Source organism: Clinocottus analis, unplaced genomic scaffold (assembly GCF_023055335.1).
Source record: "Clinocottus analis isolate CAN_PGR_092001 unplaced genomic scaffold, fCliAna1.0.p SCAF_3, whole genome shotgun sequence".
Taxonomy (NCBI): domain Eukaryota; kingdom Metazoa; phylum Chordata; class Actinopteri; order Perciformes; family Cottidae; genus Clinocottus; species Clinocottus analis.
Genome location: NW_027176042.1, coordinates 12,498,040 through 12,521,656, shown reverse-complemented (window position 1 = coordinate 12,521,656; position 23,617 = coordinate 12,498,040). Strand labels below are relative to the sequence as shown.

General features: G+C 41.4%; 4 protein-coding genes across 7 annotated transcripts; 1 reads left to right on the top strand and 3 right to left on the bottom strand.

Moving 5' to 3' along the window:
- Positions 1–634: 634 nt before the first annotated feature.
- On the bottom strand, positions 635–11,489 carry eefsec (eukaryotic elongation factor, selenocysteine-tRNA-specific). 3 transcript variants are annotated; one of them, XM_068595319.1, is made up of 8 exons: positions 10,935–11,489; positions 8,374–8,581; positions 8,006–8,102; positions 6,795–6,959; positions 5,074–5,718; positions 3,406–3,562; positions 1,712–1,739; positions 1,371–1,492 (listed from the first exon to the last, which is right to left on the bottom strand). In XM_068595319.1, the coding sequence occupies exons 1-7, from the start codon at positions 11,236–11,238 to the stop codon at positions 1,732–1,734; spliced, it is 1,584 nt and encodes a 527-aa protein (XP_068451420.1). In that variant the 5' UTR covers positions 11,239–11,489; the 3' UTR covers positions 1,371–1,492; positions 1,712–1,731. The 3 variants fall into 3 exon arrangements, with proteins under 3 accessions (XP_068451417.1, XP_068451418.1, XP_068451420.1); XM_068595316.1 differs by lacking the exon at positions 1,712–1,739 and having other exon boundaries at positions 635–1,492; XM_068595317.1 differs by having other exon boundaries at positions 1,364–1,739.
- Positions 11,490–11,825: 336 nt separating this feature from the next.
- ruvbl1 (RuvB-like AAA ATPase 1) lies at positions 11,826–17,580 on the top strand. The gene is made up of 11 exons (XM_068594098.1): positions 11,826–12,183; positions 13,283–13,369; positions 13,466–13,598; positions 14,608–14,759; positions 15,144–15,233; positions 15,905–16,054; positions 16,193–16,256; positions 16,365–16,563; positions 16,667–16,769; positions 16,848–16,939; positions 17,189–17,580. The coding sequence occupies exons 1-11, from the start codon at positions 12,043–12,045 to the stop codon at positions 17,346–17,348; spliced, it is 1,371 nt and encodes a 456-aa protein (XP_068450199.1). The 5' UTR covers positions 11,826–12,042; the 3' UTR covers positions 17,349–17,580.
- A 6-nt stretch (positions 17,581–17,586) lies between these two features.
- Positions 17,587–18,880, bottom strand: mustn1a (musculoskeletal, embryonic nuclear protein 1a). The gene is made up of 3 exons (XM_068594099.1): positions 18,452–18,880; positions 18,206–18,332; positions 17,587–17,877 (listed from the first exon to the last, which is right to left on the bottom strand). Exons 1-3 carry the CDS (start codon positions 18,689–18,691, stop codon positions 17,780–17,782), a joined length of 465 nt encoding a protein of 154 aa, XP_068450200.1. The 5' UTR covers positions 18,692–18,880; the 3' UTR covers positions 17,587–17,779.
- A 458-nt stretch (positions 18,881–19,338) lies between these two features.
- Positions 19,339–23,439, bottom strand: rft1 (RFT1 homolog). Of its 2 annotated transcripts, none has more exons than XM_068594096.1 (10): positions 23,171–23,439; positions 22,977–23,062; positions 22,278–22,400; positions 21,888–22,179; positions 21,672–21,806; positions 21,283–21,543; positions 21,049–21,193; positions 20,839–20,944; positions 20,507–20,627; positions 19,339–20,362 (listed from the first exon to the last, which is right to left on the bottom strand). In XM_068594096.1, exons 1-10 carry the CDS (start codon positions 23,231–23,233, stop codon positions 20,198–20,200), a joined length of 1,497 nt encoding a protein of 498 aa, XP_068450197.1. In that variant the 5' UTR covers positions 23,234–23,439; the 3' UTR covers positions 19,339–20,197. The 2 variants fall into 2 exon arrangements, with proteins under 2 accessions (XP_068450197.1, XP_068450196.1); XM_068594095.1 differs by having other exon boundaries at positions 19,341–20,362; positions 20,507–20,756.
- Between the last annotated feature and the right edge of the window lie 178 nt (positions 23,440–23,617).

Here is a 23,617-nt window from a genome sequence, read left to right as displayed (position 1 = left end):
AATATATATTTACACATACATAAAATATATATAAACATATAAATATGTATATATATATATATATACAAATATACATACATACATATCGATCATGCTTCTGCAGGCCTGTGTAATGCGATTCAGTGGTCAGTTTCAAACGGCACGCTACAGTTAGGTACATACACTCCTTCTGGATATTAGTTACAGTAGAAGTTGGACATGTATAGAATTGATTCTGAACACTGTGACATCTCTAAAATGTGCCCAGTGTGCTGCACTGTACGGATGACAGCATGACAAACTAACCAGGGAGAAATGCTGGTTAGACACATGTTCAAATATAGTTCAGTATGCATTTAAGCCCGGAGGAATTGAAAATAAAATATGTGAGACAGAATCTCTTTTGACTGTGGTACACATGCTGCCGTAGGTACAGCACGTACAAACTGAAGCTAGCATGAAAAGGGCTTTATATTGTGCTTACAATTAAAAAATGCACATAATTATTAATGAATTCAGCTTCTTCTGTAAATAAGAGTTTGGGTCACAACCATTACATCTGTTTCTAGTATATCCCTAGTGTATACATTAAGGCACGGCCAAATGTTACTTATAAAGAAAGAAAGAAAGAAAGGAAGAAAGAAAGAAAAGAAAGTTCCAGCATAGGTTTTCTTTATTCATCTTTCTGAAAAGATCAGTATTCAATTAAATTCAAGCAACAACTGCTATTCTGTGTAAAATACAACTCTAGAAAACACCATTAAAGTAAAATAAAAATAAATAATGTAGAATTATGGACAAATCATTTTGAAATCACACATCCAATGAAGCCTGAAACATAACATGACCTTTATTCCAGTTAGAGAGCAAGACACAGAGAGTGATGAAAGAGATCTGTTGAAATCTGTGAGTTTAATGTTTCTGTAAAACTAGCCCATGTGTTTATGTTATCAAGGATAAGCTGTATTAGAAACATAAAGAAAAAATGTGCAAATCTAAAGAATTGATTCTGACTTCAAACAAGAACAAAAGGTACTGATTTGTTTTAAGACAACTCAAACTTATCAGGACAGAAGAGTTGCCTCAAACCTTGTGATGGAGCAAACTAGATTAAGTCTCCGTAAAAGAAGATTAAAAAAAGGGTTGTTTCACATCAGCATTCCACAATCATTGCATTTTAGCAGACTGTCTCCATCAGAGGCTGATAGAAGAACATGATCATACCTCTGATACAGAGGCCAGTATTCTCCTCACCTCCACGTGACCTCTGAAGCGTCTCTCTGCCTGGCTGAAGCACTGTGACCGGAGAGGTCAGATGAGTGCATCAAATGTCAAGACTGAACCATCTTTTTATGGGGATCAAAGACGTAGCGCTTGAAATGCAAGTGAATGCCAACAGGCTGAGAATCTGTTTTGGGCTCCTCTTCATTTGTTGGTCCACCTTTGCTTCCACTCTTCCCTTTCTTCTTGGCGGTGGAGGATAACAACTGCTTGGTTTCAGGTAAAAGACCCTCTGAAGAAAGAAAAAACAAGCTGGTCAAGTAAAAGTTTCATGATCAAAAAACAATTATTATACAAACAGATCCCTTTATGTAATACATCTACATTATAACTGCCTTACGCTATGTACAGCACTTGATTGTCTAGGTGTAGATATATCTAAAGCCTGATAGAGATCTTTTCTTCCTGGTTATGTGTGCAGCAGGTACTGTATCGTGTTCAGTGTGCTGACCTCAAGATCAACTGATGCCTTCATCCTCCTGATGAAACGGATGAAAATGTGCAGAGAAGTTAACCAGTTGCTCCTCCAGATTCTGCGTTTGTCTGACTCATCCTGACTCTCTTCCTTCAGTCGGGCCTCGTTCTCTGGCACACTGAGCGGTTTCCTGTGAACGCTGCGCTACTGCATGGACTAAAGAACGATTCCATGGCATGCTAGCTAACCCCTCGTCTCTCTGTATGCGGCTGCTTGTTTGCCATGTTGCACAAGGAAGGTAAGAAGTGTTATGGGTTCACTGCTGTACATAGCGTCTGTCTGTACAACGGCGCCAGCATTCTTCTTGTTATCGTTATGCCAATGTGAGGGTTGTTATGGTTACGGCGCAGACAGAAATCTCCTCTTCTTATCTATGATCAGCTGAAAATTTCCGTTTACCGCCACAGATCACACCCAAACTTAAATGATTTGTATTCACATACAAATGACACATTGGAATTGCACTTTCACACATTTGTACTCAAATACATTTCTAAGTATTTGTGTTGAGTAAAGATAAAAAATAAATAAACAGACACAACATCTACTATATATTTAAACCTCACTGAAACCGAAGAATCAAGATAAGTGCATGTTAAGCATTAAGGATTTGACTAGTGGCGTATTCATCAGACAATAAATATACAACAGGGTTTAGAATAAACACCTAATGAGCACCAAATATATGTATAAATTAGCTTTGCTTGAAAAATAATATACAGTCAGTAACCAAGTTGGCTGCAAGTATATTTTAGAGGAGCAGTATAATATTTTGTTTAAACCACTGTGTTTTTTTTGTTTGTACCAGATAAAAGTATAAAGAAATGATAATCTCACTGTGCCCCTCAATAATCAACACAAAATTATAAAACACACTCTAATTCCAGCTTTTTAAATGTACAGATTTACTGCTTTTCTTTGTATTTTAAAGTAAAATTAATATTTCGCTGTCAAACGAAACAAGACAGTTTATGTTGACGCCTTAGGCTTTAGAAAACCACACAATTATAATTAAAAAATACAGAAAATAGTGAACAGATTAATAAGTTATGAAAATAATCATAAGTTGCAGATGAAAAATAGATGTATTTTTCAGCTGCATATATATATATAATAGAAAAGATATTCGTACATCACATCACCCCTTATTGGGGGAATAGTGCCATCCTTGCCTTAATGTCAGGGGGAGCGTTAGAGGAAAACCACCGGACGTCTACATTATGTCCATGCGTAAAGAAGTGCGCATGAGTATATCCGAGACCTTTGAGTACGTTAGGCAATGAAGAGGATGTAGGTGAGGTTCTCTTTCTAAATGTTTTTGTTTTCTCTTCCCTCCCGGTGTGGAGCAGTGGGTTCGGAGTAACAGAAGGTAAAATAAACACAGAACAGATTTCCCCCGGAACACAGGCAATCCCCAGAGGAATCCTGGGAATGTGGCTCAGGATGTCGGGCCCACCACTCTTACCGCATCCTGAAAACGGTTCTCGGAGCCCCAATGTCCCGGGAAGTATAGAGAACGTACTCTGGATGTGTGTATTGATAAAGAGGGATACGTGTTTATGCAATCAAAAGCCACAGGGAGTTTGATATTGTGACACAGCCTCCGTTACACTGCATAAGTAGTTTTAGAGGTGAAGACACAACAACGTCTCACCTCAGGTAAACCTTACCTTGTACTCGTATCTTGAACTTTCCGCTCTGTCCAAACCCGCCCTCCAGAATGCCGGTCTCGCCTGTCGACAGTGTGACCTTCAACCCCAGAAACAGCTGGAGGTTGGTCTCCTTCTTGAACAGGTTGCGGCCAATCACTGTATAATCGTCAGTCACCTAAGCACAACACAGCGGGAAAGAGCCTCATGAGCGGCAGCACCAAAGAAAGATAACGTGAAAGCACAAAAGGGGATGAATGTGAAAATGTCAAGATGTATTTTATAGTTTAAACTATTTTTTAATTCCTCTGATGTCTCGAGCTTGTGGGTTGTCGTGGTTTTCCTCACTCATCACAGCAGAGTGAGGAAGAGGAGCTGATCCTTCACCCTGTGACCTCACCAACTGTACCATAAGTCCTACGCCACATTCTTCGAGGCCTGCCGCCTTGCTGTCTCACTCGTTCTCTTTCTTCCGGCACATTTTATGCTATATTTGTTTGTATTTCTTTCTTATCATCCATCACTAAGTCGATCTAACCCGTCACTAATCGGATAACATGAGGGCACCACTATGTCTCTGACTCACCTCCCCCCACTACAAGTTCTTCCTCTCTCTTTCGCCTAACTCTCATTCATTCTTGAACATTTGACCCAGACATCCCTAAAGCACAACTGATGCGCTGATTAAAAGAAATACAGTGACTCCACATGAATTGTGACTACATGAGGTGGCTATATCTCGACAATGCCAATAATGTGTTCCATTACAAAAAGGAATGTTTAAGTCTTGAATCATAACTGCTTCTTTCTGCGAAACAGATGAAGTATTAATGTAATGTCACATAACCCCAGTCTGACCTCTTAAACACGCTGTTCTACTCCTGAGTCACTGACTGGAGCTGTCAACACCTTGAGGTGCTAACAGCAGGAAACTAGTTTACACACTTGACCCGCCGACCTGAGATTGAACCTCACAAGGGTGCACACAGAAAAACTTTACTGTGCAGGGTGACAGTAGAGTCACAACATCTTCAGTGCGCCCACAGATGAAAATACAAACTGTGAAAAGTTGGACGGTCTTGACTTTTTGAAAAATTCCCATATCAGATGTTGAGATCAATAAGAAAAAGACCGCATCAGATAAGACGAGATATGGATCAGATCGGTAAGAACTGGAGCTCAGGATTCAGGACAGAACGTAACAACAGTCTCACAAGAACAAAAAGCAAATTGCGTGTGTGAGAGACAGAAGGAAGCCGAGCCAGAGACATGAGGAGGTTAACTCACACACAGTCATGTGGGTATGCCTGTGCCACTCAGGTGTGTCCAAACACTGCAGTGTCTGACAGCTAGACAGCGCTAGTGGCGTCAGTAGGCCACCCACGCACACCTCTGTGTCACAGCACATGCTAAGGCATGCATACTTATCCATGTCTCAAACACTGATCACCAGGGCTGAATGTGCATGCTTGTTTGTGTGTGCCTGTTTATGACTGTACAATAGGGGCTCTGTCTGCGAGGCACGGTCCACTGCCACCAGCAATGAGAAGCATCCAAAGATGAACCACAGCCAGAAGGAGTACAAGGTGATAGAGAGGGCAGAGGAGCAAGGGTAACACTTAAGGGTACGCAGAGAAGATGACAGTCAGAATAAGACTATTTAAAATAAACTGCAGAGTGAAAACTCACCCTTTCCACCTGACCCTCCTTGTGTTTTGTCTTATAGATGCGCAGGCGAGGCAGGGCCGTCTCAGCATAGCCTTTATCTTCAAACCCCTCCAGCAGACGGCCCTGGAAAGCCAACCGGCATGCATTGGCGTGGATATCTGTGTCCAGTTTGGAACCAATCACCAGGCAGAGTGAGGGGCATGTGACTGGCCGCTCAAACTCCAACAACGCCCATTGTTCTGGCTCAGGTCCTAGACTCGCCTCTCCCGAACCAATGACATATTCATCCTGGTAGAAGTAATCTCTCTCGAAGGTGAAAGGTGAATCCAGTGAGCAGGGCTGAGATGGGGATGGTGCAGTGTCTGAAGGCGGCTTTGAGGCACCAACAGGTGGCAGGCCAAAGAACATAACCCTTGCCATGACTGTCTCATGACCAACTGAGATGTGGAACTTGGCACGGGTGGCAAGAGAGCCCTTGAAGTAGCCTATCTTCCTCACAGAGATGACCGCTGCATAGAGGGTGCGCAGGGACCCTGGGGTGCACACCACACCCCGCTCCAACAGTTTAGGGTCAAATTGTGTCACACACACACCCACACGATCCCCCTGCATGGCCCCTGACACAGGCCTCCGAAACATCTGCACCGACTTTATCTTCTTGTTCACCTAGAGCATAGAGCAGCATGGAGATACAAATAGAAAACAATATTTATAATGCCAATGAAATACTTTTTTTTTAACTAAAAAACTAAACAAAAACATGTTTGGAACACAACACACAAGAGAAAGCAAAATGTACATAAATCCACAGATTGTTACGTCATTGCTGATATAAGTTTATAATACTATAGTGATATAGCATGTGTTTGTTTGTTACTGGTTGTTTGTTTTTTTACCAATCCTACAATACTTCTTTTGGTTCCACTTTAGTTTTACATTGAAAACCTAGAAACTTTCAAAACAATACAGTATGGGAGAAATAGAGAAAAAGTTACTATTATCTTCACAGTACAGAGATGTTTTACAATAACTTTAAGGAAAATCTCCTATAGAGCTTGCTTTTTTGTCAACAATCTATGCACATACAATACGTAAGTACACACGGCTCATTAAATATGCACTGTTGTTGCAGAACTTGCAGCTGTGAATCATATTTAATCATCATATACTTAATTATCTTTTCATATTTGTATTTCAATAATATCAGGCTTTGATGAAAAAAATGCAATTGTGCCTTGTTTTGTTTGAACTAAACATCTCTAAACTTATCACAGGTATGGAAACGAACATATAAAAGATATCTGACTTACTACCAGCCATCTCCCATGTTTGATTGTGGGATCTGGCATACCACAATGTTCATGTGCTTTTTTGTTGTCTATTATATTAATTACCAAATCAACAACAGTGACAAATTACTGTTAATTTAGCCATTTGCTGCCACCAAGAGGTGGACATTAAATATGCATAGAAAACTGCTGAGCCGGACTAAAAGTGTGCATCTGGTGAAAATTACCCTACGCTGTACTGTCAGTCTACTCACAGTCCCTTCATCCTTCCCTTACATTAACCTGACACATCCTCTGCACCCACGCGGACATCCTTCCTTGTGTCTGTCCACTTCCAGTCAACTTCTGAACTTCAGAATCTCTGTGGTTTCTACCAAAGAATTTCCAGCACTCTGGGAAGTTACCAGCCTGTAAATAACAGAGATTGTGAATTCATGCATTTTTGGAGCATACCTTCAGTGCTGGGATTTCCACAGTGTCATTGATTGCCAGCGACCCCTGCAGGATGGTTCCTGTCATGACTGTTCCCTGACCACGGATGGAGAAGCAATGGTCCACAGCCATCAGGAGGTCACCTCCAGCGTCCCTCTGGGGGAGGTATGTCTGTTTCTTCAAAAGCTGGCAAAATGGCAAGAAGAAAGGCACATTTATTTATACACATAAAAGATAAGTGCAACGTCACAGATACATAAAACTTGTACCAGATAAAGAGCAAGAGAGAGAGAGAGAGAGAGAGAGAGAGAGAGAGAGAGAGAGAGAGAGAGAGAGAGAGAGAGAGAGAGAGAGAGAGAGAGAGAGAGAGAGAGAGACTAATTTGATCCATATCTAGCTGGTGATTCACAAAAACTGCATAACAGACTGTCTCTGGTGGTATAAGTGCTGCTCTGATCTTGATGTGTGAGTCATACTGCTGTTTTTCAAATTAAGAATATAACCTTTTTAAATGCAGTATAGAGGATACAAAGAGTCTGTTTACGATTATTTAAGATGTAGTTTATACACATAATTGTTTTTTTCTCTCAGAAAGTACTGACAAGTTTATTTTTCAATGACAAATGTCCGGATCAGTACAGTACATATATTGATCAAATAGTTTTTGAAACAAAATACTAATATTGGTTTAAAAAAGTATTATTCGTTGTTGTCATCTTTCTTCAATATCAAAATTAGTACACGTCAAAATGTAGTATTGCGTATGCCCCAGTAGTTCACTGCGTAGAGCGCGTACTACTTGCCACAGTGGCCAAGATGATCAAGATATGTACTACATGTCATGTCCTTTCTGCTCTGCGTTTCCCGTCTCTCTCAATATAAAATGAAGCAGCAATGCCTTCGAAAATCAGGTTTTGGTCAGGTAAATGACAAAGAGTTGTCAACAATAAACTTGTTTGGATCAGATAAATAATATACAGCAATTAACAGTTTGACATTTTTTACATGGTACACACTGTACTAACCTTATACTCTGTTGACTGGACAAAGAAAGGATGTTGGTTTTAGTTTTAGTTGTGCGGTAAATACAGACACAGACTTGCTTTATTAATTCACCGCCACTTGAACAATCACAGCTGACTAACTGCACTTGTTCATAAGTGAGAACTTATGTGCTCTTTTGAGCTAAATTAGTAACAATGGAGGGGAACCAGAGTGTTTCCGGACTTTACCTCTATTAACTCTGGCACTCCATGTGGCTCCTCTGTGTCAGGAGCCTCCGGGCCCCCGGGCTTCGCTGCCACAGCAATCACTGGACATTCCTTAAATCTGGCCAACAGCAAAACATAATATTGAAATTACTTCATGCTTTGATGTTAAAGTAATGATTAAAGTTACTTTGAATAAAAAACAAGTGGGTCTGACGGACAGACCACTGGAATGCAGAGAAGGAGACAGAATGTGTAATGCATGAGGAAATTTGGCAAGAGACTCAATCCCGGGCCACTGGGAGTACAGGGGATGCCCTAACCGCTTAGATGGCTGGACCTTCATTTCCACAATATCCAAATGTATTCTTATACTTATAATTAAGTCAGACCTGGTTCTCTCTAAAGTCTTGTGCAGTTTCTTGGTCATTTTCTCAATGGCACTCTGTCTTTTGTCAGGTGGCAGTAGGTCGGTTTTATTCAGGATGACCACCATTCGAGGGCAGGTCAGCTCTCCTATCAGCAGACACTCTGCAGTTTGAGTCTGCAGCCCTTTCACCACATCCACCACCAGCATCATCAGGTCAATAATTTGGGCACCTAGAAAGAGCAAAAGCAGGCTGAATCAGAACAACACAATAGTTTGCTGTAAAAGACATTCCAGCTTTCCTGTTGCGCATCTTTAGTAGAACTGTGAGTAGAGACTACAAAGCAGACAGCAGCACACAACTAGGAATGGACACAGATACCCAAAAATAACAGTAGAACAACAAGATAATTTAGTGGAGGGGTGCATAAAGGCAAACAGAGAGAGTTGAAACCAGAGCTGCAACTCACTTGGTTGTCTTTCCTTTCCCTCGTTTCTTTTCCTAACTTTGGCAGTCTCTCTTTCCTGTGTTCCCCTCTTTTCTCTCCTTCTATTTGGCTCCTTCTCTTTCCTGTGCTTTCCCCACTTGGGACGGGAGGGGCGGTTTAATACATACCCCAAACCCCACACTCTCCTTTCTCTCTAATCTACAGCATGTGACACACCACTGCCTATAGGTTTCATTTGGTACTTTGGCTATGCAACACAGCAGCATTCAATGTTTGAGTGCCTCTACTTTACCACCATACCAATACTTCTACCAAAGTCTCCGTATTTCATATAAGTTTAAAACAGTCTGATCAATCGAGTCAATTAGGGCTGCAACTAAGGATTAATTGTATGGTCCATAAAAGGGTAAAAAAAATTTTTTTTAAAGAGTATCAGTATTCTGAAAGCTCAGGGTGATATCCTCACATACCTAGTGTTGTCCACAACTCAGAGATTTATATTGTTCACTGTCATAAAGGAGTAAGTAAACTAGAAAATATTCAAATATAAAAAGATCGCATCACAGAAACAGACTTATTTTTTATTAAGTAATAAATCAAACCAATTTTTCAATTAATTTGATTATGAAAATGTTTGGCAAAAAATGTAATTGTTGAAAACTACTTGATTAATCTGCAGCTCTTAGTCAATATGACGCGTGAACCTTTCTGATTGTGGAGAAAAGGCGCCCTCTGCTGGATAAATCGCATTTGCGCATTTTGACATTGAGCATGTGGTGTAAGCGCAATCCACCTGTGACTGCAGAGTTTTCAGTAGTCTTTGAGTACAGTTTGGGACGTGTCTTATTGTATCATCTTACGTTCTATTGAAACATGTTATAGACACACCAATACCACAGTACAAACTCACTCGATATTGTTACGGATACATTCCCTGGCACCAATGTGTTTGTGTTTATTGGGCCTTGCACTTTAAAATTTGATGGTGATTTATTTTTGTGGGTTTTCTAATTAAACTATTATGTTAACTTGGTTTGCATGGAATAAAAACACTCAAACTATAAGAGTTTCTTTTTATGTGAAGCATGACAGCAGGTACTTTATCACTGCCAATGTAAGAGGCATATTTTTTTATATTAAGTTGTAGATATACAGTGCATTCAGTTGGCAGTATATTTATGACACCTCGTTAAAACTAATGGGTCAAACGTAACAGCCCTGCAGTAAACCCGAGTATCATGGAGGTTATAATGTTAATTATAATACGGGTAGATCAAATCAAGCATTCTGATTGGTTGAGAGTGAGTCACGGGGGGTAGTTTATTCAGACAGTAAAGTATTGTATAGCCTGTTTACATTAACCAGCGTTCCATATCAGTGCGCACTCAAAAATAATAGGTAGATTTAAATTGAGCGACTGTTAGTTGTCATTTCCAGCTTGGCATTTACCAAACATGTGTAGCGGGAGTTTCTCTTGCGCCTATACTTTTATAATAATAAAATAACAACACGCTGCTCCGTTAGGTAAAACAAGTTCTTTAAACATCATGGAGGGGGGAAATAACGGAGAAAAGACGGACAGAATGACTTTCTCTACGCTACTGAAATGCAATACACAACTTTTGGTGTCTACAACTATGTTGGGTTGAAAGGCAGCTTACTAATACTGTTTATAATGTCGCTGGTAACCGTATTATAAAAGCAATAAGTTACTCGAGGCAGTGCGCGTCGGGCCTAACAACACCCTTGAACAGTACATTATTGAACGATACAGTACTGCCTCTAGGACCTTATTGCTTAAGTATAGTGATAGGTGTTTTTAATATGTAATCCACGCTGATTGATATAAATGAGGTGGACAAAAAATATTTTACAAGTCAACAGCACCACAAACTACAGCTTCTAAAAGAATCACAGTGTTTAAGGAACATACTAACATTTATAAAAGGTAAAATAAATATCAGGTTTGTTGTGTTGAACTGCATGCCTGTATAAAGCGGCCACTGACAACAGTGTGTAATGACAGTGAGGTATGTTGCTGTCGCCGCAACTGGCATCGTCATCTACTGGTAGGTCACGTGTCCTAAATACAGCCTATGTATTTACCACCCCTCTGTAGACAATTAAGAGAGCTCACCCCCAATGATAGTGCGAATAAGAGAGGCGTGACCCGGGCAATCCACCAGGGTGAACTGCAGGCTGTCATACTGCTGCTGGCCTGCGCTGTCCCGCAGGTGGTCCGGAAGTTCCACCGTGAAGGAGGAGAAGCCGAGGTCCAGCGTGATGCCTCTCTCGCGGGATTGCGGGTTCTTGTCAAAGGCAGCCGTGGAGGCGGTGCTGCTCAGCGCCCTGGCAAGCGATGTCTTCCCACTGTCGACATGTCCAAGCACCCCGATGTTGAAATTTAACGTATTGGTGCGACTGTCAGCAGACTCTGACATTTTGACTCCTGTTTGATGTATCGTTAAACGACGTCCGTATATTCTAAGTTGGACGTTAAACTCTGCTCCAAAGGAAACGTTAAAACGGCAGTAGTTGCTGTCAACGACCCTTTCCTTCGTTGACACCCGCTTTCTAATACCGAAACAAGTTCAAAAACGTGTTGTTTTAATTCGTTTGTGGCTGACAAAACATATAGCTATGAATACAACTTTAACGTTACTTTGGGAGTTGAGAGAAACGTCTTCCTCGCTGTCAGTGCACTCCATTCTGAGGACAACATGCGGAAGCGGAACGTTTCTTCAGTGACAAACAAAAATAAAAAGGGGGAACTGACTTGACGTAACAGCCATTTAATTAAAGTATAACTTCAACTATAAAACACCAGCTTATGTGGGGATGAAACACATTTATCAGTTCAGTTCTGCATGTATTTTCTACTCTTATTTCCACTTTGACAAGTTTGTATCAGTTTCTAGTACGACAAAAGCCACGGTAACACAAACGGAAATGAAACCTCTCCTCGGCGGGGTCTTTCTATGTACAAATGATTGACATAGACTTAAACCAATAAATGTGCTGCATCAGTCGACAAGGTCCAATAGAAACGTATTACAACGGTTCTCCGGGGTATCACTTCCGCTGATTTTCCCTAGTAACCCACATGGAAACCGATCTCTCTGTGTTTTGAGTTTCGGCGCCGATTCCGGCGGTGAAAAGTTATCGGAGGCACAGGAGGTATTTTCTTTCATTGTAAGCCTGCCTTGTAATTTTTACATCACATTTTTTATAAAGAAACCATAAGTATGAAGATCGAAGAGGTGAAAAGCACCACGAAAACTCAGCGGATCGCCTCTCACAGCCATGTTAAAGGACTCGGGCTAGACGAGGCCGGGAATGCTAAACAGTCAGCATGTGGTCTAGTCGGCCAGGAGGCTGCTCGAGAGGTAATATTCATGTTCCACTGCACAGACGTTATTCGTGTATTGTTTGGAAGAGTGACTTTGAGAGCTGGTGAGTGTTTTGCAGGGGGATTTCGCTCACTGCAGGCGGCCAGGTGCACCAACAAGCTAGCATCAGTTCCGTTAGTACTGCAGTGTCGTTGTTCTCCCTCTCAGGTGAGAGGTGCGCTAAAGGAGAGGTCCAACATTCACGTTAATATATATTCCATTTCTTAAAATATATTAAGCTGAACGTTTGATTAAAAAAAATAAAAATAAAAAAATCAGTCTGCTTCGCAACTGACGAGATAAAACAAAGTCCGGTAAAGTTGGAAAGAGATTCACAGATTCGAACTTATCGGATCAATAACTCTTTCACTAAATGGTGTTAAAACACAAAAGACACCTCTCTGTAGTAAAATAAATTGTATTCATTAATGTAGAAACAAAAGACTTGCTTTAGACATAAAACACTTATTTTGTACATAACACATTATTTTGAACAGTGTGGATTGTTTTAATCAAGTGGACAACCTGTGTTCATATACAATTTGTGAAGATGAAATGTAAGACTAAAATCACATCAGAATCAGAAACATTTATTCGCCACGTTTGTTAACACAAACAATGATTTTTTTTTCTTGGTGGAAGGTGCATAAAATGACATGACAACAACAGTGCAATAGATATTAATGTAAGTAGAAAATAAAGTGCTCGGAAAAAACATAATGTGTACACACTCATAGTTCAGTGACTAAATACCAGCTTCAAACATTGTCAACAAGTATAGACATGTAGTTGTCCTGCTGTTCTCATAATAAGCTAAGGAGAAACCTGACAGCTTGTAGGTATACGTTACTGTCTAAATGTAGTAAACAGAGACTAATATACATGCGTTACCAAACAATGCGGACAGTGCAGACACTCAGGGATATAATAACTAAATCCATCACACCTGCTTTATTGTCAATTCTGACAACATGGTGGTATAGCACTCAGCTCAAGGGGTTTCCCACAGCCGGCTGCTCGTATTGCGGTCAGTTCCTGTTGACATTGCTTGTCAACATACAGAATAATGTTACTGTATATTATTTTCTCTTTCCAGGCTTGTGGCATCATTGTCGAGCTGATCCGTTCAAAGAAGATGGCAGGAAGGGCAGTATTACTGGCAGGACCACCTGGAACAGGAAAGGTAAGTGTGCAGTGTTCATTCATGAGCAAGAAGGCAATAAAGCTTCACTGTTTTTACTGCAGATTGTGACTCTTTTTTTTCTACTTGTTTCTCCAGACTGCCCTTGCCTTGGCTGTTGCACAAGAGTTGGGAAACAAGGTGCCTTTCTGCCCCATGGTTGGCAGTGAGGTCTACTCATCTGAGATTAAAAAAACAGAAGTACTGATGGAGAATTTCAGGAGGGCGATTGGTGAGTTTCACGTGAATATGATTTGGCTCCATAGTTCTTAACCCAAAAACCAGTCACTGTCATAGAAGTTGTTGTTTTTGGCAGAATCTGATCTGTGCGGGTCTGAGTTGGGAGTTGGAAAACTATCGTGATTGTTTTTAAACAGGTGCCATTGCTAAATACAGGCAAACAGTTAACAGAAGAAAGCAAATGATGAATAGAGGAAAATGCATATTACTGAGATTACTGGAAAATATACAACCAACTCAATTTCCTTCCATTGTATTAGGGCCAGGGCAGTATACTTGCTATTTTAAAGCTTCAAGCACATGTATCCGAAATAAACTGTGTGACTTTACCCCTCTGGCTAAAAGAGAGAAGGTATACCTGTTTTTTCTTCCTCAACTTTTTTTTTCATCTCTTGGTGTTAAAGGACATTAAATGTCCTTGGCCAAGACGAGCAAGGTGTCCTGCATGCACCATTCTCATGAGCTGAAAGGCGACACTTGACAGCGGATTTATGAGAATAGTGTTGAGAAGGAACAAAGGCGGGAGAGGGGGAAGGGGTTTGTCGGACTGCTGACGGTACCTGTCGTGGGGTAGGAAATGGAGCCTAGGTAGAGGGAGAGGTGGTCATCAGCACCTTTGCTCCTCCCCTAGAACAGGATCTTCAGGTGGGCGGAGGTTTCATTTTGACATTGTCATCACTCTGCCAATAAGAGTGGCCTAATAGACAGGCCCTGCCTTAAGCTTTGCTGTCTGACCCTGACCACAGCGGATCAGCCACCTGTGTGCTGCTCATACTCGGTGCCACCGGCTGCATGAAAGAGGAACAAGAGTGGGATCACATTACACAAGATTATGCCCAGACATTTCATGGGCATGCACACACGTGTACCCTGTCTGTAATAAAATGCGTTTTTCAGTAGACTGGAGGATGCTGCGGCTTAGTTAATACAGGGATATAAAGGCCCTATTGAGTTCTCAATCTGCACTGTGCGTGTGTGACTGTAATGTTGCCCACATTCAGGACTGCGTATCAAAGAAACCAAGGAGGTGTATGAAGGGGAGGTGACAGAGCTGACCCCCTGTGAGACTGAGAATCCCATGGGCGGCTACGGAAAAACCATCAGCCACGTCATCATCGGTCTGAAGACGGGCAAAGGCACAAAGCAGCTCAAGGTCAGACTCTCAGCAATGTAATCTTTTTTTTTTTCTTTCTGCGGCATGTTAAGCATCCTGAGATATGTTGCATTTATAAACGGTGTCATGATAATAGCAACTAAATTCATAAGAACTTGCTCAAGTTTAAAAGATACTTCATATTTATGAAAATATGTATATGGTTCTCTTTACACCTAGAAAAGATTCTGTTTTGATTTGATTTTTCTTTTATCTCTTTCCCTACCAAAAGTCTTCCATGAACATAAATAAAATAACACCTTCCCTCTCCCTTAATGAGTATTTTGATAAACTATTTTTGTCACAAACAATCTACTTTATTTTCACTGACCAATTGGTAAGAAGCAGTATCTGATTTGAACATCTCTTAATGTGTTTTCTTAGCTGGATCCCAGTATTTATGAGAGTCTTCAGAAAGAGCGTGTGGAAGTGGGAGATGTCATCTACATTGAAGCCAACAGTGGAGCTGTCAAGGTATTATGTTTCTCCTTTATAACTACCACACATTTTGATCAGCCAATCCGAGTAGAAAAAGATGTACATACTAGGCTTTTATTCACCACGATATTGAGTACACACATGATACATTCAAAATAAATGAAAACCGAACCGAAGTTCATTTTTTTCTGTCTTGCTAATCCTTGTCCGTCCTTCATGGTGGTGTTCTTTCAGCTCTGCATCAAAGCTTTACTGAGTTTCTGCTGTGCCCTGGAATTAGCCTCCCTCATTCCTGCAGCTCTTCATGCTCTTGCTATCTCTCCATCTCCCACAATGTCTCTTTTCTAGCAGCAGGGCCTGTGACATGTGTTGACAGACCACAATGACGGCTCCTTTAATCGGTGTAGGTGGGCCGGGGGCGCAGGGCGGCTTAAGTCAGGCCAAAGGAGGAGGGCTGGACAACACATTTGTTACTGTTGACAGCTCTATCATTACCTGCCTTCTGAAACTCTTTCATCCCTCAGGTGCATGCCCTCCTCTCTCGGATGGCCTGGTACTGGGTTCAGTTAAACACTTTCTCTACGTCCACCCCCTGCGCTGTCTTTTGTTTCACTGCTGTCCAGAGTAATGTGTGAAATAATTTTTTGTTTAACAGTGGGTCAGTTTTTAAATTCTTAACACATATTGGTATACTATGTCTTTTGCAGAGACAAGGTCGCTGTGACACCTTTGCTACAGAGTTTGACCTGGAGGCAGAGGAGTATGTGCCGCTGCCCAAAGGGGATGTTCACAAAAAAAAGGAGATAGTCCAAGATGTCACACTGCATGACCTGGATGTGGCAAATGCCCGACCCCAGGTATCTAACTGCAAATGTCTTCTAATTTAATATCAGTACAGCAGTTTTTTTTCTTCTCACAAACTCAAAAAAACAGTTTGCATGTGGCATTGTTATCCCCTTTTATTTTTTAAATAATTGCTCACTGTTTGATCTCAGGGAGGCCAGGACATTCTTTCCATGATGGGACAACTGATGAAGCCCAAAAAGACTGAAATCACTGGTGAAACATGTTTTGGACTTCTCAGCTGACATTACCAGCTTGCTTTAATGTTTGTTTTTTTATTACCTATTTATTGTTTACCCATCTCTGTTTTCTTTCGTGTTTTAGATAAACTGCGTGCTGAGATTAACAAAGTGGTGAACCGCTACATTGACCAAGGTGTAGCAGAACTCGTACCAGGAGTGCTGTTTGTGGACGAGGTGCATATGCTGGACATCGAATGTTTCACATACCTCCATCGAGCACTCGAGAGCACCATCGCCCCCATTGTTATCTTCGCCTCTAACAGGGGAAACTGTTTGATTAGGTAGGACGTATACAAAAATTAGGAAAAATTAAAAAATAAATATTCATTTTTCTTTTTAGCTAGGATGTATAATTTGTAGTATTAACCATTATTTGTTGCTCAGGGGGACGGAGGACATCAGCTCTCCACACGGGATTCCTCTGGACCTGCTGGACAGAGTCATGATAATTCGCACCATGTTGTACACAGCCCAGGAGACAAAGCAGGTTAGTCTCTGCGTCAAAGTATCTGCATGTGTGATGTGTGCCATCTGTGCATGTCACTGATGTTGTTGTGGTTTGTAGATCATCAAGATCCGTGCTCAGACTGAAGGGATCAATATTAGTGATGAAGCGCTTTCACACCTGGCAGAGATCGGCACCAAGACAACTCTCAGGTAAGAATATAGTACATTGTGTATCACTGAATGGAGTGAAGAAATAAGAAGCCATACATTGAGTGTCCACAGTGGTCCAGTTTTTGGAGCAACTATTATAAGGTAAAGTTTCAAAGGGAAAGTGCAGTGTAAAAAACACATTTAGGGGCTGTTGCATCTCCCCACTTTCCTCTTTATAGTAAACTGGCTTATAATGTACATGTGTGTGTGTGTGTATACTGAGTTTTATTATTTTCTGTTTCCTCTCAGGTACGCTGTACAGCTTCTGACACCGGCCAGCCTGCTGGGTCGTGTTCAGGGAAAAGAGAACGTGGAGCGGGAGCAGATAGAAGAAATCAATGAGCTTTTCTACGACGCAAAGTCCTCTGCCAAAATTCTGCAAGATCAACATCACAAGTTTATGAAATGAAACTGGATTTACACCTTTTTCTTTCACAACTTCCAGGGGCTGGTGTTACATGAGTCATTTTGATTCTCCATCCTTTTACGTGGCTTTTTCCTTTGTTTTTTCATCTTCACCATCCACACCATTGCTCATTCTAGTGTCCCGGCCTCTTCTTCTGTAGGAGTTTTGTTCTAAAGTTTTATCCCTTCCCTTTGTTGTTGATGAAAGTCATTTTTGAATAAAATGCAAAACACAAGTTGACTCATTTTTCTATAACGTTTACTTTATTTTGTCACTTCTTACAATGAAATACAATGGATGAGACAGAAGATTCCATCTTATTTTGTTTTTTTACATGGAAAAAAATAGGTGGAGGGCTTAAAAAGTATGTGTAGCAGGAAAACGACCCATAAAGTGAAAGACGTGTTGTCCAATCATGGTCAGGAAGTCCACCGCTACTTCTTGATAGGTCGAGCTGAGCGTGAATTCAAAACAGTCTCTGCTCCTGATCTCACTCCACTGAACACAGAGGGAGCAGCTTTACCAATTTTCTCTGGGAATGAGAAACAACAATCAGAATATCTCACTGATAATGAGGCAGTCCAATGTAAAATTGTGGATACGCTCTGTATAAATACATAAACACTTTATCCCACTGGGTGAGATGAAAGACTGCTGACAGGAATCTCCTATCAATACAGCCCTCTTTTCCTCACTGTATATGGAGTGGAAACTTGAGCATCATGAAGAAACGCCCCTCACACAAACCCACTGCCATAACATGATACTATCCAGATGCAGAAAACTAAAGACTGCTTTCTTTCAGTTTGTCAAATTCTATGTCCATATGTTTGTGTGTGTGTGTGTGTGTGTGTCCTCACCACACTCCTCCATTACTTCAAGTGTCTTGCTCTTTGCTTTCTCACTTGTACCCAGTTTGGTCCTTGCTTCGGTCAGGTCTTCATCTCTCACCTTGAGACGCATTTGTTCATCCTCTTCATGACCTGGCTGAAAAGAAACAAATACGACAGCACACATGTGATTTCTGTCTCTCCAGGTCCACAGAAGGTCTTTTTTTTTTTAACAATGTGAACAAACGTAATGTAATTTTAAAACAATGGTCTTACTTGAGACATGTTGTTTGAGCAGTTGAAGCCGTAAGAAAATCTCTTCTCAGTCAGATGTCCCTCTTTTTCTCTTATGAGTCCAGCACAACACACATTCCCAAATATATATAACCCAGCAGTGATCCTCCAGTGGATAATAAATCTGTTCTTGAGACGCAATGAGTGTGTATGCTCCTCCTCTTTTCTGTCTCTCTGGGTCTGTTTTTTCTTCATGGTCTGTTGTCCTAACTGCTGCTTCATTTTGATGTCACTGCTACAACTTGTGGCATTACATTTTCTCAAATAAATCCCAGAGATCCAAAAAGGTAACAAATGTTTGTCTGTGTATCCTATACCGGGTAAAAAGCTTGCCAAGCAAATAGGACTCAAAGTTAAAAAGGTATGACTCAAAAGATAAGTACGGATAAGTAAGCTGTCTGTATCTTAGAACATCAACAAACTGTATACCAAGCCTGGCTTGTATATAAATACAAAATACATCGAAAAGAAGAAGGGACTATTGCCATCCTTTAAAAGAATGCTGTTCCCACCCCTTCCTGTTGTTTTCCATAATGACATCAGTACTCCACTCCAGGGACCCTGCATTCTGTGGAAATGAGATTTCAAGCAACATGTTAAATAGCCGCCGCACTCAAGCCTACTGAGCTCTCTAAAGTTAAATATGATTTAAAAAAGATGGCGCAAACATGTTTGTAAACCAGTGTCTCTCAACCTTTTTTCAGTGATGTACCCCATTTTATTATCCAAGTACCCTCTAACCAGTACAAAGCATTTTTGGTTAAAAAAAAAAAAAAAAGAGTAATACACAGCGCTGCGCCATAAGTGTCTGATTTAATATAGAATATATCAAATTCAGTTTATGAACTTGCACTTATATTTTATTGAATATTTATTAAATACCCTTTTGTGAACCCTGCCTTTGCCCATTGACAGCCGGGATCGGCTCCAGCGCCCCGCGACCCTAATGAGGATAAGCGGTTCAGATAATGGATGGATGGATTTATTAAATAACAATGTTTCAAGGATTTAAATATAATCATATAATTATATTAATTTAAATATATAAATGTGTTTTATCTCACGTACCTGGAGTGCCTTTACGTACCCCCACTGGAGAAGCACTGCTTTACAAAGTGTGCACTCTCTCACATTATACTATATATTTATTGCAATTTCATAAACATAAAAAAACATAATTACTGAACTTCAAATGGAGATGTACCATTAAGCTTTTTATGTGGTGTACAAAACAGAATTCCTCTCTGCGTCTTAATCTCATTAACAAAGAATGTGTGAACAGAATAATGCACTTCACATTTTACGAGATGCCTGAATTGTTAGTTAAATTATCCTGAGAACAGCTGGACTGTCCCAAAATGGGGAAAGCAAACCTAAAAAAGGGAGTTTTGGTGATTTTTTGACAAACACAGCAGATCCTTTGGGCTGCTTTAAGTTTATAAATATATATTATGTTGATATTCCAGTAACAAATTCAACTGTTTTCTTAAAATACATTCAATTCTTTATCAGCCACAATCAGATTCCAAAACAATCAGGTTTGTTCATAATTGTAAAAGCAAACAGAGGAATGATCAAAGGAAAACATATCAGCATCATACACCTACACATTCAAATAGTTTGATTTAAAACATTTGTTCCATCGCTGCTTTCACACTGTAAGTAACTGTAAAAACGCAGCTCGTTAGAACTGTTTCTTGTGAAACATAAGCTTTCTTCCAGTCCAATTTAAGTGTGTTTCTTTCTGTATTGTGGCAAGAGCTGAGTCCTCACGAACTGAATAAGCCGAGTCTCTGTGACGAGAATAGCCACAAACACACTGAGCAAACACAATGCTCCTACGCCGATATGGACCAGCCTTAGTACCCAGCCACTGTCACAGCAGAAAACTCCCTGTAACCAGAGAAAAAAAGATGCTCAAGTTACAGCCACTGATTTGCACAAGATTCAATACAGATTATATAGAAAAATGCTATGTGATGTGTGATATTTCAAGATACAATCTAAGTCGAGAATGAATATTTTATTCTCTTGTACCTCAGACAGCGCTGTGACGACGACACTGACAGCAAGTGCCAGTATTAGGAGTGGGGAGGGCAACAAGCCTTGCAGAGGTTTCCATTGAGTTGAATGAAAGTAGTTGTGTATGTAAAGCAGGCTGTGCAAGATGCGGAGGCCCATGTTAAGGCAATTGGCCAATATGAAGCCCGCAGCACCGGCCCACCACGTCAACATGTAGGACAGGAACAGGAAAGACACAGACAGAGCCAGCATCACTACGTTATACCTGAGGACGATGCACAAACAGTGTTGACTGGCAAGTTGCTTAATGTGTTACTGGCTGTGTTTGTATATCTTACTTGACTTACTTGTCAACCTCTTCTTGGCTCATGGCAGCAAACACAAAGCACTCTGTTACACCATTTGCAGCGAGCAGGAGGACATAGCAGCTGTAGCATCGCAGCAATGTGGGCCCTTTAACCAAAAAAACACAAACACAGAGCAATGACTAAGAACAGCAAGCAAAGCAAGCTATGCGACATATATCCAGTACAACCAGTGTGTTGTGGCTCTCTTACCTGACCCGCTGCTAAGTAGAGAGCCGCCGTAAACATCCAGAGCCAAGTGAGAGTAGGCGTAGCCAAACACAGAGATAATTAGACCAATCACCAGCACCAGTTTCAGCAGACACTCCAGGACCTCCGCCGCAATGGCAACGTCCTCCTGTCGACAAAACACGCAACATCCAACACGACGTGAAACCAAAGATTCAATTCATTTCACAAAGACTTGTTTATATCCGAGACTCAAACCTTTTTCTGACTTTTGACATCACGTCCTCGCTCGAGCACTTTGGCAAAGAAGATGTAGAAGCTTTCCTCGATAGGCAGGAAGATGAAGCGAGCCACCATGGAGCCCAGATTATTGACAATATCATAAACTCCCTGGTCTCCGAAGCTCAGGACGTTCAAGAAGGTCATGACGTACCGCTCCCCCTCTGTCAGGATCTGCTTCAGGAAGGACTGCTTGAAGAAGCTCCACGTGAGCTGGGCCAGAGCCCAATCAATCAGCGGCTAAAATCAGAGCAGTAGATAACGATCATTGACTGTGTATGGTAACTGTTTACCTTGTAGCTTGTCGGTTTGATTTTGTGACGACAGATCTTGAATAATAAATGTAAAATATCGTCCTGCCCTATTACCTCTCCGTCGGCTCTTTGGGCCAAGAGATCTCCAACACGTTGCAGAGGGAAACCCTTCTTAGCGGCCTCTTTAGAGCCCAAGAAACGAATGAAGTAAACAGCATAGCACAGCACCAGGAATCCTGTGTAGACCAACTAAGAGAAGTCCCTAGCTTAGAATCATTATATATAAGTCATCACAGAAATAAGGCAAGAAAACATCAGCTGATTTCTTACATGAGCAGCAGAGAAGATGTAAAGTCCCCATTCACGAGCAAACACCACCAACACCACGGTTATACTGCACTTAGCGATCATCGCTAAGCTCTCAGCGACCACCTTCAGTCGGACAAACATGTGAGCTTGAGCCAGGACCCAGAGGGGCTCGGCCAGGAGCTCCTGCACTCCTGACAAAGCAAACATCACCACAGCAGGGCCGTAGTAAGGGACGGTCTGGGGGTCTGGGACCTCCAGGAGCCACAGCCACACACAGACCAGCAGGGCTGCCCATAACATACCCAGAGGCAACCTGAAAGATACGACAGGCAAATACACAACACACAGGTAAAAAATACACAGGAATACAAGTTAAATACACAGGATTAAACACACTTTACCCGTACTTACGTTAGCCATAGCAGGTTGATAACTTGTCTCCAGCTGTGGTTTGTCCCAGATACCCCACTCAGACAGGCTCTCCGGAAAGCTTCTCTGGATAAAAATACTAATGTGGAGTACAGTAGTGTAAGCCTGCAACACACACACACACACACACACACACACACACACACACACACACACACACACACACACACACACACACACGGTGTAAAATAACATAGGATGTGGAATAAAAGTCAGGCACAGAGAAAATGTTAACAAGGATAACAGAAGATTTAAACCAAGCTGATGAATAACAGAAAAAACACATGGAGTGCTGGTTGAATGCTATTAGGTGTATGACAGTATGTTTCTTAATCACAGATGATCATATAAAAGTGCCGTCTGTGCATTTTCTCAGTCAGCAATAAGACATATTCATCCATCCAACCTCTCCGCACCCAGGAGGCCCTCAGTGAACTCCCTGGAGCTCAGACAAACAAACATCTGCTAAGCAACACCACATGAGCAATTAAACACCTTGAGATGTCTTCATGAATCAGAACACACGCGCGCGCGCACACACACACACACACACACACACACACACACACACACACACACACACACACACACACACACACACAGTGAAACGTGCTGGCATTGTCCCCTTTCTCCTCTTGGCTAATGCAACGGTTCTCCAATCTCAGCAGTGATCATTTTTACCTGACATTGACAACACCGATCAGCTCTTTGGAGACAAACCGCAGTGTGAAGGCATTCAGCAAGAAGGTGAGGATGCGGAACATCACCTGAGATAGATAACACAGAAAATCATATCCAACGTTTTGATATAAAATGGTATACTATAAATACTGTGCTGCTATGGTGTTACATCTCAGATGCATGTGTCCGTGTACCTGTAGCAACACGTTATAGGACGCTAGAGTGGACGCACTCCTCAGGACATCCTCGGAACTCATGCTGGACTTCCTCTGACTCCTGAAACCTTTGTCAGGCGTGACTTAAACAACCCTTCCGCTGCTTTCTGCGAAGGGGAATCATGACAGAGTCATACCATATAAACTCGTTTGTGTGGCGGACTGAAAAGCAATAACAACCGCCCCTAATTTCTAATGGACCGGTGGAAGATCAATGTTACATTTATTGGACCGTAAGTAGTAGTTACACTTCCGTACACATTGTACGGAAACACAGTACGTGGTGACGTCAGGGGGCGTCACGTCCAACCTTTGCCGCTAGAGGGCGTAAACGTCCTTCTGAACATCTCCCGTAAATCTCTCTCTCTCTTTCTCTCTTTCTCTCTTTCTCTCTCTCTCTCTTTTCTGGCTCTCTTATCCCTCAAC

Coding starts and splice junctions, on each gene's coding strand:
- rft1 (XM_068594095.1), bottom strand. CDS start 23,233: ATGAGTTCCGAGGATGTCCTGAGGAGTGCGTCCACTCTAGCGTCCTAT. Junction 23,063..23,170: donor CCTATAACGTGTTGCTACAG/GTACACGGACAC, acceptor TATCTATCTCAG/GTGATGTTCCGCATCCTCAC. Junction 21,544..21,671: donor CCCAAAGAGCCGACGGAGAG/GTAATAGGGCAG, acceptor CTCTGATTTTAG/CCGCTGATTGATTGGGCTCT.
- mustn1a (XM_068594099.1), bottom strand. CDS start 18,691: ATGAAGCAGCAGTTAGGACAACAGACCATGAAGAAAAAACAGACCCAG. Junction 18,333..18,451: donor GCTCAAACAACATGTCTCAA/GTAAGACCATTG, acceptor GTTTCTTTTCAG/CCAGGTCATGAAGAGGATGA. Junction 17,878..18,205: donor TGAAGTAATGGAGGAGTGTG/GTGAGGACACAC, acceptor TCTCATTCCCAG/AGAAAATTGGTAAAGCTGCT.
- ruvbl1 (XM_068594098.1), top strand. CDS start 12,043: ATGAAGATCGAAGAGGTGAAAAGCACCACGAAAACTCAGCGGATCGCC. Junction 15,234..15,904: donor CCAACAGTGGAGCTGTCAAG/GTATTATGTTTC, acceptor TGTCTTTTGCAG/AGACAAGGTCGCTGTGACAC. Junction 16,940..17,188: donor GGCACCAAGACAACTCTCAG/GTAAGAATATAG, acceptor GTTTCCTCTCAG/GTACGCTGTACAGCTTCTGA.
- eefsec (XM_068595316.1), bottom strand. CDS start 11,238: ATGTCAGAGTCTGCTGACAGTCGCACCAATACGTTAAATTTCAACATC. Junction 6,960..8,005: donor GAGTGCCAGAGTTAATAGAG/GTAAAGTCCGGA, acceptor CCATTTTGCCAG/CTTTTGAAGAAACAGACATA. Junction 3,563..5,073: donor AGGAGGGTCAGGTGGAAAGG/GTGAGTTTTCAC, acceptor TGTTGTGCTTAG/GTGACTGACGATTATACAGT.